General features: G+C 38.4%; 1 protein-coding gene across 7 annotated transcripts; it reads right to left on the bottom strand.

Annotated features, from left to right (window-relative positions):
* Positions 1–270: 270 nt before the first annotated feature.
* spa17 (sperm autoantigenic protein 17) lies at positions 271–14,275 on the bottom strand. 7 transcript variants are annotated; one of them, XM_046863507.1, is made up of 7 exons: positions 14,208–14,275; positions 13,616–13,784; positions 12,542–12,612; positions 12,391–12,449; positions 10,467–11,949; positions 4,868–5,066; positions 271–1,161 (listed from the first exon to the last, which is right to left on the bottom strand). In XM_046863507.1, the coding sequence occupies exons 2-7, from the start codon at positions 13,767–13,769 to the stop codon at positions 1,109–1,111; spliced, it is 2,019 nt and encodes a 672-aa protein (XP_046719463.1). In that variant the 5' UTR covers positions 13,770–13,784; positions 14,208–14,275; the 3' UTR covers positions 271–1,108. The 7 variants fall into 7 exon arrangements, with proteins under 7 accessions (XP_046719463.1, XP_046719462.1, XP_046719467.1 ...); XM_046863506.1 differs by lacking the exon at positions 14,208–14,275 and adding an exon at positions 14,096–14,189; XM_046863511.1 differs by lacking the exon at positions 14,208–14,275 and adding an exon at positions 14,096–14,189 and having other exon boundaries at positions 271–1,158.
* Positions 14,276–15,134: the final 859 nt, after the last annotated feature.

Genomic DNA, 15,134 nt, shown 5'->3' with positions numbered 1-15,134 from the left:
CTAAGACTTGCTCCTGGGTAGTGTTACATTAGGAGATGAACTGGAGCCAGGTATTATGTGGTTCATGTGGTCCTAATAAATGATTGGCCGGGCTTATTGGATTAGTTTCCAACTGGGAGAACTCTAAAAGGTGTAGATTAATACTTTAGGCCTCATGCCTAATATGTTGTGTTTGCTTTTAAAGCATCAGCATCTCTCGTAAAAAGCCATAAAAAAAAATTATAAAAAAACAATGGTCTTAAGCAAACAGCAAAAATCATCTACACAGGAGACATTTCAGAGCTTTTTATTCAGTTTAGTGCTGATGCTTCATTCCATTGTGTACATGCAAGGTGATCTTTATAACCATTAATAAAACATACATTCCTAGTCAAATCAAAATGCTTAATCTCATTAAAATACAGCAACTTTGATTACTAAATAAAATAATAACCAAAAAAAAAAAAAAAAAAAAGAGGAAGAAAGAACAGAAGGCTAGCCATGCTAACTGCTGTTTCGGAAGCTCTGATTTCTTTTTTCTCCGTTTCTACAGACTGAGATGATAAATATTAAAGGGAGCAAAGCAAACATTTAACAGATTATCATAGGTTAAAGCAGATTTATAGGAGCAATAAATAGAGAATAGCATTCAATAAATTATACACACACGCACACACACTCACATCAATCCTAAAGTATTTAAACACAATGCATTCTAATAACCACCACAATAAGGCAAACTCTCAAGCAAACAGCAAATACAAAAACAGCTGTGTGTAATTTCAAGTCTAAAATAGTTTCGAGTCGAGCAGTACGTGTTAAAACCAAGCATTCTTGTTGCCTTTCACACCAACATTTGGACGAGCACACAGAGGAAGGGTACAAGTGCACCAAGTTCATGCCCAGTGAGATGCAAATGCATGCTGGTTTGGGACTGTTATTCCCCTTAGACTGGATAAGAAGCAGGAAACAAAAGAAAAAAGAAAGAGAAACAGGTAGAAAGAGAGAGGCTGAAATGATAAAGAATGAGCGATCATATTTCAGATCAGAGATCCAACCTACAACTACAGCATGTCTCTAAATAAAAAGGAACGTCTCCAGGAACTGTTGTCCCCAGAGTGAAGAATCCTCACTGCTCTGGCACGGATGTCTCATCTGTCTCTACTCCTTCTGATCCTCCTGCTGTCCAGAACACACAACAGATTTAACAGGTTTCGAATGCTCTGCTGACAATATTGGAGACAGTTACATTGTGAGTTCTTATCTGTAAAAAGTGTGAGATATTGTTTTCACACTTCGTAGTAATCAGCTCAAATATTGCTACTAATGCAACAGATTTAACAGTGGATTTTCCAATGTGTTTACTATAATATTCTCAATATCTCCAATAACATGCAGAAGGGTGGATGGAGGTATAAATAATTAAGATTATCATGGCGCAGGAAAACGGGTAATTCTGGTGATTCGGCAATTGTTTGGAATCAGTGCGACTCGTTTAAAACTCCTTGTTTAGAAGAATGTTGATAGTGTAAGTGCTGCACAAAGGGAATTTCAGCATCATAATCAGTTAGAAAGCCTTAATTGTGTCCCGTCTGCTCTTACGATTATAACTTGGTCGGTAATTTCAAAGAAACAGCTAAACACAGTAATGATCCTCGATGTTCTCTGGTGTGCGGGACATGTGTACACCACCTGGGGACTTCTTTTTTTAAGCCTGAACCTGTTTCCTCGAAATGAGCAGACGGGACACAATCACGATGTCCTAACTGGTAATGATGGCGAAATTCCCTTTGCGCATTCGTATAAAAGGCTTTTACAGCGAACCCTTGTTGCACATTGCTCCCCTCCTCCATTCTAACTAACGCCATGGAGTTCTAAACGAGGTTGCACTGGTTCCAAACAACCATCCCAGGGTCGCCAACTCCTAGTTCCAAAATTTCCTGTTTCCCTGCACCACCCTGTGCATATGAACATATAATCAACAGTGGTGTCTAAAACTACTTCCATACTTGCACTGGTCTGCTCCATCTCTATTGTGTATTAGCGTACATGGAAAGTAACGTCATTTTCACATGCATTATAAATAATCTATCATTTATGAAGTTCGAAAATTTTACACAGTATGGTCCAAAAGTATTACTACATTTACACCTAACAGCCAGATGCAGTTTTTTTTTGTCCAGACCAGTTAAAACTGAACCCAGTTTCTCAGCTTGATCACTGTGGTGCAGATGCACCTGAGGATAAAAATAACAGCTCCATTTATAAAATGCTTAGCAACCAAGAACTGGGTTGATGTTGCTTGACAGAAAAAGGACTAAATTCCCCCCAGTTCTCTTTATAGATGGGGTACAGAGGACCAGCAGAGCTGAAGGAGAGAAATCTAGGCCTGGTGATGTGAGAAGGACACGCTCACACTCGATACCTGCCCCACTTTCCATCCTGAATGACTAGTTTTTCTTCGATTCTTCTCAAGTTTAATTTTAAGTTCAGGGCTTCATAAATGTAGAACAAAAGCTTGAAGAACAATTATTATTGTTTTTTTTATCTGTGCTGTCTTTCCTGCTGAATTAAAGTTACATTTTTTTATTTCTATTCAAGTGACATGGGGTCAGACAGAGGACTGTTTTAAAATTTGTGAAAATGGGGTACTAATGATATTCGCACCCTATGAAGAGTTTAGGTAGTTTAGAACAATCGAGCAGACAGTGGTGCGTCGCATTCATAAGGCTACAGCATTGTTTTAAAACTCTGATTCTATGGTGAGTAGGATTTAAGATTGGATCAGAAAAGAGAACATTTGTTTGAAATATTTTCACACCCAGTTATAGAACAACTGCAGACGTTTCAGACACCCACAACCATGATTAGATTTAGGTCTTAAAAACTAGGACAGGATTACCATGTTGCAAGTGTGAGATTTCTCTCTGTCGATCCACTGAATTTACTTACCTCCCAAACCCCCCAAACCCCACCTCTTCCACCAACCAGGCAGCTCTCTAATCACATAACAGCTAAAATCAGGGGAGCATGAAGAGAAGTGCTATCAACCCTCTTCCACACACATGCAGATGCACATGATTGTCACTAGAGTCACTTTTATTGCCATGAGAGAGTAAATAATGATGTTCTTCCCAGCGAGACAGACAGCCAATTTGCTCCCTAGGCTTTTGTCCACGGATGACATTTTCATTGCCAGGATTGCCGGAATGTTGCTTCACACGGAAGCATTAATTATCTGATCGTGGTAATAAAGACCATCAGCGAGTGCAACTATTTTAAATCATTACAAAGTCTGTCCAAGATTATTATCCCTGCAAATGTCAAGCAATTCTCGGTGTGTCTGGAATTTAATTCCTTGCACCCATATCCACATAAATGTGTCACAGTAGTGACTACATTATTCTTATTAGTTACTGAATAAAAACTGCAGACTTAAAAGACGGTAATAGACTCTAAATAAACTCTGTGTAACTGCTAGGACATGTGTGCATGCATGCCAAAACCTTCCAACAAGTCACTTTGTGATATGACAGAGTACAGTATGTGCAAAATGTGCATTAAAAAAATACCCCATCTGACAACCATAGTTCCCTTGCCAAGCTGATGCCAGATCCAAATGACAAGGTGGCTCAGTGGTTATCCAGATTTTATAAAACTTCTATTTCGCCAATGATACTGTTTCTACCAGAAGCAATTTAAAACATCTGGATTTGTAATGTATGCAAAGAATGCAATGAAGAACAGTCCCTTCAAAGATCTTCTGATATGTTCATAACCATTATATTTTTTTATGCTCACCTTTTCGAATATAGAGAAACAGCTCACTGATATCCAAACATCTGCAACTTATTTTTTTCTAAACAATGCCCATGAGACGAAACTTTGAAAAGTGAACTGTCAAAGTACCGACCGGGCAGCTTGTACATTTAGTACACCTAGTAGACTAGGGGTTTCCAAAGTTCCTCTATTGCAAATGAACAGTTGGTCTGAGGATTAGATGCCGACAATCTGGTCTAAATAATCCCACAGGGCATGCACCAGGCACAGCAGGGAATATTCTGCAGGATCAGCTTCAGTGAAGACTACAAGGTCAATTGTTGGGTGCACACTTGAATCAAAGATGGCTGATGTAACAATGGAACAATGGAAAACCAGATTCAACGACTAGGTCATTCCATGGTGATCTGGCTTGCACTGTATAACAGGGGCTCTTGCTTTCAAAAGTATTTCCTGGACTGCTGGGAATGTGCATAGTGCTTGAATGGTGAATCAGTCTGATGGGCCAAGCCCGCTTAGATACTTTATAATTCACCAGGCTGATGGTGATAAAATTTCATGATCCAACTGGGACACAAATTCTCCTTAACAAAAAACACTGAAAGCAACACGTCTTGCCAGCCATCACAGGACCAATTGTGAGGACAGTGTAGCTTAGTTTACTCTGCATAATGTAAAAGGAATCTGCGTTAGTGGGGAAAAAAGTGTATAACTGAGGCTAGTTTCAGACCTGGGCATCTGCTCATGCTGAATTTGGACTGAATATCATTTTTTGTGAGAAGAGGTTTGACAGTGTATCTGCTGAACCATTATATCCTAGCGGATGACATGCCTCAGTGAGGTGAGTCATGGGTGAGCCTACCTGGCTAGTGGTTTTATCCCTTGTATCTCTATGGCACCATACCCTCACCAGAAATGAAACAGAACTGTATATACTTCACAAATCCATATGAGTTCACTTTTGACGTCACTTCAATTGGAAAAGCTGGTCTTATTTAGTGCTGGACTCAAGTGCTGGCATGTGTCTTTGGGCAAAGAAGATGTGAACTACAGAACTACTCCTGGGCCCGTAGTCTACACTCTACAGAGACCGGGGACAGTCACTGACCTGCGTCCCCCTGGCTGCCGTTGAGCGTCTCACCAGTGCTGCTCACCTCCTCCCCGGGCTTGTCACCGGGTTTCAACTTCTTCCGGGTCATGTGGCCACGAAAACCTGCCTGGATCTTGGCGGCTGCCTTGTTGGCCTCCGGGTCATCCAGTGGGATGTCCATGATGTCTTCTTCTTCCTGAGGCTGGCTGCTCTCCTCCTGTTACCACAATAATCAAGTAGGACAGGGTTAGTAACCATGGCATTTCAGATGATTTTTGGGTGCATTTTCGTACCTTTAAAAATATTCTCTACAAATGTGGCCACCACAGATTAGTGGGCTTAGTCTGATCACCAGTCGTCTTAATCCTCTTTAAAGTGACTCCATGCAGTATGCACTGAACCCAATATAGAGCAAATTTGTAACGGTCTCATTTTTCACTTGGAGAAAAAGATACCAATAGACAGTAAAAAGAGGTTCTAATTTTGAAACTTTGAAAAGAACTCCTAAACTCCTAAGTAATTCCTAAACATTTCATCATTTACCGAAAGAAGATGATAATTACTTAACCTTTCCAGAGTTAAAAACATGTCACACAGGATATAATTCTCTACAAATGCGGACGATGTGTTGGTGGGATTTGGCTATACTGTACATTAAATGTTTATTTTGGCTGCATTTGATTCCATGAATTCTCTCACCAAGCATCTGTAAAGGCTGTGAGCAGAGGATGAGTGACAGGGCAGAAACAGCCTCTGGGTGGGTGAACCATGAAGCCACCCACTAAACTAAAAATTAATCAGCTCCTTTTCATTTTGTTGAACATTTTGACATGTTTATCCCACCTCATGCACACAGACAGGGGTGTAATTCATCCTTGAAATCTTTAAATAAACATTTGTGTTTTCTGCCAGTGATCATGTAATCCTCCTCAGTCTTTCCAAATTATTATATTTTTTAAGGGTATTTGAAAAAAAAAATTCAAGTTAAATAAAGTGTAACTAGAGATAATAGTTCAAAATAATCCATGTATATGGTCTTGTTTGCAATCAAAGACAGTATTTGCTATCCAATGTAAACTGGATTTGCACTTTTTGGGGGAAAGCAGGATCGACTGTGTCAAAAAATAGTTTGAAAAACTGAATTTTGATGAACTAAAATTTATCAATCTCTGAAATATAACTCATTGCGATATTTTCACAAACTACTAATGTTCACCTTAAAATATTGGACTCTAAATAATTCGATCTAAAACTCTGTTCCAAAGTACCATCTCGATTGCATCATTCTTAAGTCAAACACTTTGCCCATAGAATGGTGATATGAATTTAATATATTTTCACCCAAAACACGCAAATTTATTTTATAGGGTATATAATCCTTGCAAACGTGCATTACATTACAGTACCACTGGAAAACCTGTGACCCTATTTGCTCATAGTTTTTAACTATTTAACTATTTATTCATGTATTAACCTATATTTTAAAAATTCATTTATTTGTTAAGCTAATGCTATGATTTGCAAACTCCCTTATGCCCTGAAGTCAGGGTTCAGAAAACACAAAAAACAAGGTGTGTTTTATTTTTAATATCGAGGAATATTAAATATTATAAAGAAAACAGCATTGCGAACAATTTGAGTTTACACTGTGCATCACTAACAGGACAATCATTACGTGACAATTTTTGTCACGTAACGTTTCATTACAAAAACGTCAGAATCCCTGAAATGACAATTATATGGTACTTTCTGGTGAGCTGAAATCTAAATGTTTTACTCTGAAGACCCATGTCTAATTTTTTACTGAAAGTTTACAAGTCTTTCATTGTGGGGTCCAGGGTCGGACACAGATCAAGGCACCTAAAAATTATTCCTGGAGTGTGTCTTAGGTCATAAACCTGTAAACCCACATGCCACAGTTAGTGTTTGTGTGTTTTTTTCGATCCACACATCAATTTCATGCATCAATCCAAAAAAAAAAAATCAGGATCACTTTATATCTTTTTTTTATTAAACAATATTTTATAAAGATTTCAGAATCTGTGGTATATCAGTGATCTGGAACTGTCTGAACGCTAGATGTCACTATAATGCAAATTTAAAAAAGAAAAAAACATTAGGCATTGAATAAAATCCTCCAAGACGTTCTTCAGTTCTATTAGTACACAAAAAAGATAAAAGAAAATCAACTGAAAATGCAATATGCAATAACAGAGTTCTACAGCGCCCTCTGGAGGACGAGTGTGGAAGCAAATTCAGGAACATCAAATTAAACCTGTAAAATACACTTGTTTTCAGACACTACTGTATATGCAAAATACCCCGCTTTCTATTGCGTCATTTCTAATGAAAGGAACATCTTATAGTATGACGCGCATACGCGCACGAGCAGGATGTCGATAGATGTTTTCCATGTCAAAAGCTGAAGTGCATTCGCCTGAGAAGTTGCACCTAATAATATACAAGTGCAAGTGCATGCGATCGCATTGCACTTTGGACCTCGCATTCTTGTAAAGAAAAAAAAACTCTAATAAGTTACATAAATGCAGTGTTACAGATCAATTATAAATATTAATGAAAAAATTAAACAGGCATTTACTTACGCAGTGGCAGTCCATGCTGAGAAATGTGTTCTTTACTGGACTAATAGATAAGAATGATGATGACAGAGATCGGATCGCGCGCGCCTTTCACCCAGCTCTGCTTATTATTCTCAAGCTGAGCTGAAGTGGGTGGAAAGAAGGAGCGGGGGGAGAGAGAGAGGGAGGGAAATCAAGGAGAGAGAGAGAGAAAGAGAAATAAATAGAGAGAGAGAGAGAGAGAGAGAGAGAGAGAGAGAGAGAGATCTCCCACAATCACTATCACTATATTGTCCCATCTATTGTCACTCTGACTTTTCAGTGTGAAATGATCACTTTCACATGGGGAGAATGGTAATTCAAATCTAAAATGGACATACCCAAACACTTAAAAAGATTTCATATTATAAAAGGGTTTGTGTAAGTCTGAGAACCTCAGGGTTATGTCTGAAAGATTCACTAGGGTCACCAGTGGTAACTATAGTGACCTCTAAGAAAAGTAAAAAAATCTTGGATTAGGATCATAGAGTGCCAGGTTTGTGGATAAGCATCCAGTGACCAGCCCATGTAGATAACCTGGTCGGATTTAAATATGGGAACGTAGAGCCATCATGAGCCAACCAATGGTAAGGTAAAGCGAGGGTAAGGGTCGAAATTGTTTTCAACCACTACAAAATGTGGAATGTTCAAAAATGGTGTACAAAATAATGTGCCATGTGATCACGGTTGTCTCTTATGCAGAAAAGTTATCTGAGGATATGGAGACGTCGAACCGCTGTAGGCCAACCAGCTGCTAAATGAAGGGTGGTGGTTGTGCAATGGCAGTCAGATTACAGATATGTGATGGACGGTCTTCGATAAGAGTCTTGGAATGGCAATGAGTGAGTAAATAAAAAGGACCGAGTGTCACTGATGCAAAGCACTAATCTAATGTACATAACACCCCTGGAGTGTTTTTTCTTTCATTTATTTATTTATTTATTTTTTTCACTCATCGTACAACCCTGCTGTGGAGTTTGCAGATCTGAGGATAAATATTGAGGAAGTCTAATAAGATGACTGTAGTGCGTTCAAATGTAGAGTAGTTTTTTTTTTTTTTGTGAAGCATTTACAACAAAGAAACTCGGACATGTTTCTGTTTATAGCTTCGCAGCTCTGGATTAGTAACGTAAGAAACTACAGTGTGTAGCAATTGGGTTACTGAGAGCAGCAAATCTCGTCTTTGGAAAAAAAAATACATGCCTGCTCTATTTATGCGGAAAGAAAATGATTTGATCGTTATGCCACTCTGACTGGTTATGATATCAGATATTAGATGGAAGGAATCAAATGTAATGTCTATAAATAACACAACAGCGAAACTATTAGGGCTGAGCGGTGTATGCTTAATCCATCTACTTATGTTGTATGTGATACAAAATCGATTTGGAGTGTACATTACAACCATGAAGGTAATTAACATGCGCTTTCTCAGTTGCCACTAGCAATGTGTTGCAAAGAAATACTGAGAAATATCTGTCGAAAATAGAGATCAGTGGCAGCAGCATTAGCTGCATCCTGCTTTTACATATGGTTTGTTAGTCAGATCCTGCTGGTGCGGGTTCGTGCCAGAAAATAAATCTCTCTGGATCCTCAATAAAAACCTCAGTCACTATTGGTCTATGTCGTTCCTTACAGTGTATATTCTTATGCTACGTTATTTTTGTTCTATATATAGTAATCATATTTGCTCTCAGCTGTCAAATTCTCAGGTCCTGGGCTGCAGGTTGATTCGGGACCCGCTGTGAAAATCGGAGACACATAATTTGTTCCATGGTGATGCATAGAAGCATTTCTCTAAGCATGTATTAGTAACCTTGTGACATTGTAGTATTACCGCTGCAAAACGGGACGGGAAAACATTACTATAGGTCTTGTGCCAGCATCAGTCTAGATTTATCCATTAACAAAGCCTACGCAAACAAACCTAATTCCCAGATAAGATTCTCGGCTCGCTGTCCATTGCCTAGAGGCAGTAAGAAATTGCATATCTTCCAGCTTTGCTTCTGCTAGGAACACTTCGCATTTAAAAAAAGCTCCTAGCATGCTAAAAGCCTGGCCTGCATGTCTAGACCCACAGAAGATATTCCGCCTTTGACCCATTTGCATTCTGCCAAGATGCAGCATCAATTTTTCCTCCTTAAACTTTACACATTTCACCTAATGCCATGCTCGAACTCGATTAACTTAAAAAAAAAAAAAAAGCCTTCTGTGTTGTATGTGTTAAATATGAACTTTTTTTGTGTGTGGAATTTTGCAGAAAACGACAACAACGGCAGGACAAAGAGATCCATAACTACCGTGCCTGAAAGGAAAAAAGTAGCTGGTGTGATATAGATTAGATTAGGTGACCTAAAAGTGGAAAAGTGGAAATGAGACAGAAACACTGCACAGATCTAATTACCCTCAGTAGGAGTTCACTCACTAAATATCTAGTTGGGCTTCCATATCAGATCGGAAGAGGTATTAATGTATTTTTAAAAAAAAGAGTGAAAAAGAAAAGAGCATCTATATCTAGTTAGAGGAGAAATGGCTGGTACCATGTTTCCATGGCAACACCTATAAATCCTTGTCCACCAAACTTCCTACTAAAATACACCAAGAATCGTATAGAATTTTAGAGTTTTTAGCTTCTGAAATCACTGTGCCGATCCTCTCTGCTGTGATTCATATGTCTACTGACAGCATTGTAGCATTGAGTGATTGGAACAGTGTGTCTGAATGATGCAGTTGGTTACCCAGAAACCAAACTATTTCAGGGGCATCTTCAATCACCTATCTCTCGAGACCAGAACAGAGGCACCTGGCTGTTGATCAGACGTGTCCGTGAGGTTTTTATTTTTAAATTTCAGCCTGGGACAAAAATTGGAACAGTCTAAATCCAGGATAAGGTCATCACTTATCCTGGATTCTCTGTTTGCCCCCTCCGTCTGCTGTCCCCCCCCACCAATAAAAAAATGATCCCAAATTTACCAAATGAAAACAAAAAAACATCTTACCTGTTGGTCTACATCCTTATTCCCACTTTCAAGCACATTCTCATGGACCATGTCTTCATAATCTTGTTGATCATTTATCTCAGGTTCCTCTGCGTGCTCTTGCGAATCTCTAGCATATTGTTTATAGGTGGAATCCTGCTCATTTTCCACAGATGTAGGAACAGGAAGAGGGCGTTTAGATTCATGAGTAAATGTGCTGTAAAACAAATTGTCCTCCTGTGTGTCCTCCAGTGCATTCCCACCGTTATTTTCTTGATCAGTTTCACTGGTATTCTCAACTTTATACACATCTTGTTGAAATGTTCTAGCATCATCTGTGTGCACATCTTCAGCTGAAAAGCCAGTGGAAATGAGGTCACTGTCCACCAGGCCTTCCATAGCTTCCACAGGAATCATTTCAGACATATCTTGGGGGTCATCGTTTGTATTATCTTCTTGCATATCAGTCAGGAAATCGCTTTCATCTGAGGCATCAGTGACATCAGTGTTACTGTCACAATCGTTATTTTCCACCTCAACTTTCGGAAAATCCTCCATTCCTGTCTTATCTTCGTTGCTCCTGTCTGCTAGACTGCCTTTTTCCAGAATAAATGATGATTCACTCATATCTTTAGCTGCCAAAATGTCAGTTGCTTGCTGGTTTTCAACCCCCAGTGGTATTTCATCTGGATTTGAGTCATCAAAAGTTTTTGCCACTTCTGACACACTGATACTTTCACTTCCTTCATTTAAGTCTAAATGCTCCACAATAGGAATTTCTGGCCCTGCATCATCAAACAAATCACTAGTCATTTCTGCAACATCATCTGAAAGATGACCGGTTTCTCCTATTTGGTCTTCTTTAACAGGAAAAATTATTGTCTTTTCATCATCAGAGATACTATTTAATTCTTCATCTGCATCCTGTTCGACATATACTGAAGTCTCCGCACCAGATGGAATGAATTCATCTTGGGTATCTGGGACATCTTGCTCGACTAGTACAGGGTCTGGGCTTTCTGAAGAAGGAATAAAATGTGCATCAGTCACAGGGATGTCTCCGCTGCCCCCGAAGTGCTCCTCTTCCTGCAAAGTAGTCTGCAGTTCTTCCGAGCACACGTCTACATTTGCGAGACCACCGTATGATGAAAGGGTTACTTGCTCCAGTTCTTTTTCTTCTGTCTCATTCTCTTCATTATCATCAGCACTGAACTCCAGTACGTTTTCTACCGCATGCCCCTCGACTTCTTCAACCATTTTATTTAGCTCTTCAGTGCAGATGTCAACATCTGCAGTTCCACTGTATGAATACTCCGGATCAAGTTCGGAATCTGTCTCTCCTGAATCGTCCTCGGATTTATTTAGCTCATCGTTTGGCTGTGGTTCCGGCTCTACAATGTCTTTAAAGGCCTCAAGGGTCTCGGGTGAAGCGGAGGAGTTCGGATTTGATTTGGTTAATTTGTCCTCATTGTTTTCAGACAAATCAAAGGGAGGGTCTCTGTCTCTGAAAGGTGACATTTAAATAAAAGCACAAGTTAAGTAGCAATTATAATGTGTTTGATTCACAATGAAGGCTCGGATAAAGCAGGGATCCAAACAAGCAACACAATGATCACAATTTATTACTGATCCTGGACAGTAGGTGTGGATGTCTGTTCTGTTACTGTCTATTGAACCAGCAAATTTACTACCATACCACTGAAATCCTGTCATGATCCTGTCGGTAAACGTAACATCTGTGGTTCATAATGCCCTCAAAGGTAAATATAGAACACTTCAGATAAAGTTAAGAAATACAGAAAAACCAAATAAAATGTACAACCTGGAGCTAATTCACATTTTATTTCCTACATTTTGCCTTTCTTTTATTGTTTCATCAAGAGAAAGTTGATCTGAACTGATCGATGCTGCCTTTCTTGTCAAGTCAGGGAGAATTCAGACTCACTCATTGACAGAGCTCCTGGTTTCTTGGACTGGGCTGCAGTTTTCCTGCTTCGGTGCATTCTGTTCAGAAATAATAAGACAAACCGAGAACATTGCTAAATAATGAAAGATAACTAGTCGCTTGAGAATACTGCAAAATCTCTTCAAACCACCTTAAATGCATCATTGTTGGAAAACCTGTGCTCCATCATTTCACCCCATTTCACTGGATCCATGCCGCTTTCTGGAAAAGAAATTTGCAAATAATACATTTCTGGTGCAAATAAATTAAAAAATGATTTTTTTTTATAGCAGTACAAATTATAGTTCTTATTTCCTTTGAAAGAAAGTATTTCCCCTGAATAGGATGAAATCATTTTTAAGGCATTGTATTGGTTCAGTACATACCTATACAACAGGCTTTCTCAGGGTTCTCTGGTTTCTTCCAACCTCTTAAAAACATTTATTTTGCCTTCACATTGTTATGGCATTTGACACCCTTATCCCAAGCAATTTACAACTGAGTAGATAAGGGTTAAGGGCCTTGCTCAAGGGCCCAGCAGTGGCAGCTTGGTGGTGCTAGCATTACAAATTGTGACCTTTCGGATACCAATGCCTTAAGCACTGAGCTAACACCTCCTCCTAAACATGCCATATTGGATTGGCTATGCTAAATTGTCTGGGGTGTGTAGGACTGTATGAATTTGCCTATATATTTTGAACTTTCTATAATGGACTAGTGAGATTTTTCCTTGTTTTCCTTTCTGCTCATTCTCTTGGAGTGTGTCACATCAATAATAGATTGATTCATTGAAATCAGTTTAATCAATAGCATTCATTTTAATGAAATGAATTAATTGTAAAACATTAAAATGCATTTTATATCTGCTGATATATATATATATATATATATATATATATATATATATATATATATATATATATATATATATATATTCGAAATAGTACATTGTCAGTTATGCTTTATCTTGGACTATTTGGGAAACACTGAGCAGAAAGCACATCCTGGATGGGATACGAGGGGAGCGTTAGGGTCAGTTACATTAAGTAGCCAGTCCACCTACATGCATGTTTTGGGAGATGGGTAAAAACAACAAACCTGGAGAAAACCCATACAGAAATAGGGAGTGTATATATATATATATATATATATATATATACACAGAATGCCATGATGACATGTATAACACTGAACAGCCAAGTGACACACTACTGGAGTAAATTACCTTCTCGTCTCTTGAGAAGTGTTGTAAAGTATTGTGCAGCAAAGGCAGGGATGTCCTCAGGTTGATCTCTCAGTACCTCTCTGGCCAGTCCCTCTAGAAGGTTTGCAAACCCACCAGGGACTCTCACGGTGGCGTTGGAGAATGACACAGCCATTTCTTAACTAAAAGGCTTCCAAAATAGGAAAGGAACAGTATGAGAACAGGCATAAAACACAGGAAAACTTTATAGCCAACTTTAATATCAAATATACATTGTATATAAAATAGATTAATTATTGAGAACATTCCTACAACATGCCTGCATCATCTTAACTAGTATAGAACGTGTCCTGTGATGCTTAAAGGAAGTCAGGTAAGAACACAAGACTGTTTTTTTTCTACTATACACAATGCATTAATCTATTACACCGTGCAGTCCCATATGTAGCACATGAAATGCGACTCTTTGTGCAGTAGAAGTATAACAGCTGTCCGGAATACCTGCAAGCTGACAGCGTTTGATAGCTAACGATCTCCTACAAATGAAAGTGTTATTGTGTTATAAACTTTTGCTCAGCATGTCATAAGGACTTCATATGTGTGAAATCCTTACCGTTCCGTTTCCAAAACTTCTATTTGGTGTCGGGAGTTGCTACGCAACCAGCAGCAACTACGGAAAGCAAAGAGGGCCAAAAGGTATATTGGCGTTGTATCTATCTATCTATCTATCTATCTATCTATCGATACAAGTCGGAACAAATCTGTAAAAATATTTTTTTTCCACTATTTTATTTAAAGCATTATCCTTAATATACTGAATATTAACTTGCTGGGAGAAAAATGGCCAAAATGGCATGATCCTTGTTTTATACTGTGACATTGGCAATCGATTCAGGCTTCTCCTAATCTTTGACTATTCAGGTCACCCCTAAATATATATATATATATATATATATATATATATATATATATATATATATATATATATATATATATATATATTTAAGTATTTATATATATATATAAAACGGTACATGTATTCGTACTGAATGCAAATATTTTTTATGTGTAGAACATAGTTACAATCTAAATTCCCTTCAAAACTGAGGTACATACCGAACAGTGAATTTTATGTATACCCCATTACATATATCATGTGATTAATCGCGATTAAATATTTGTATCATTTGAAAGCCCTAATATAGAACAAAGAACGGTTAGAAACTGCCATGCAGAACTAGTCATAATGGAAGAAAGCGGCTAGAAAGCCATAACTCTGATGTGGAAACAAGGCCAATTGACTAAAATATGCACAAAAACATAGAAAATGGGGTGAAGAAAACTGGCAGCGGGCACTCTGGAGGAAAGTTGTTTGCCAAAGGGATGCAATCATGAGTGTCTACAGGCATCAGTTATGTATTGTGGAGGTTCCATGCATGTTTGGGGCAGCATTTTTGCAAATGGAGTTGGAAATTTGATCTCAACATCATCTAGACTGTCTGGGATTGCATAAAGAGACAGAAAGTGTCATCTTATTTGA

The sequence above is a fragment of the Silurus meridionalis genome, chromosome 12 (assembly GCF_014805685.1).
Source record: "Silurus meridionalis isolate SWU-2019-XX chromosome 12, ASM1480568v1, whole genome shotgun sequence".
Classification (NCBI taxonomy): domain Eukaryota; kingdom Metazoa; phylum Chordata; class Actinopteri; order Siluriformes; family Siluridae; genus Silurus; species Silurus meridionalis.
This window is presented reverse-complemented; position numbering and strand designations above follow the sequence as displayed.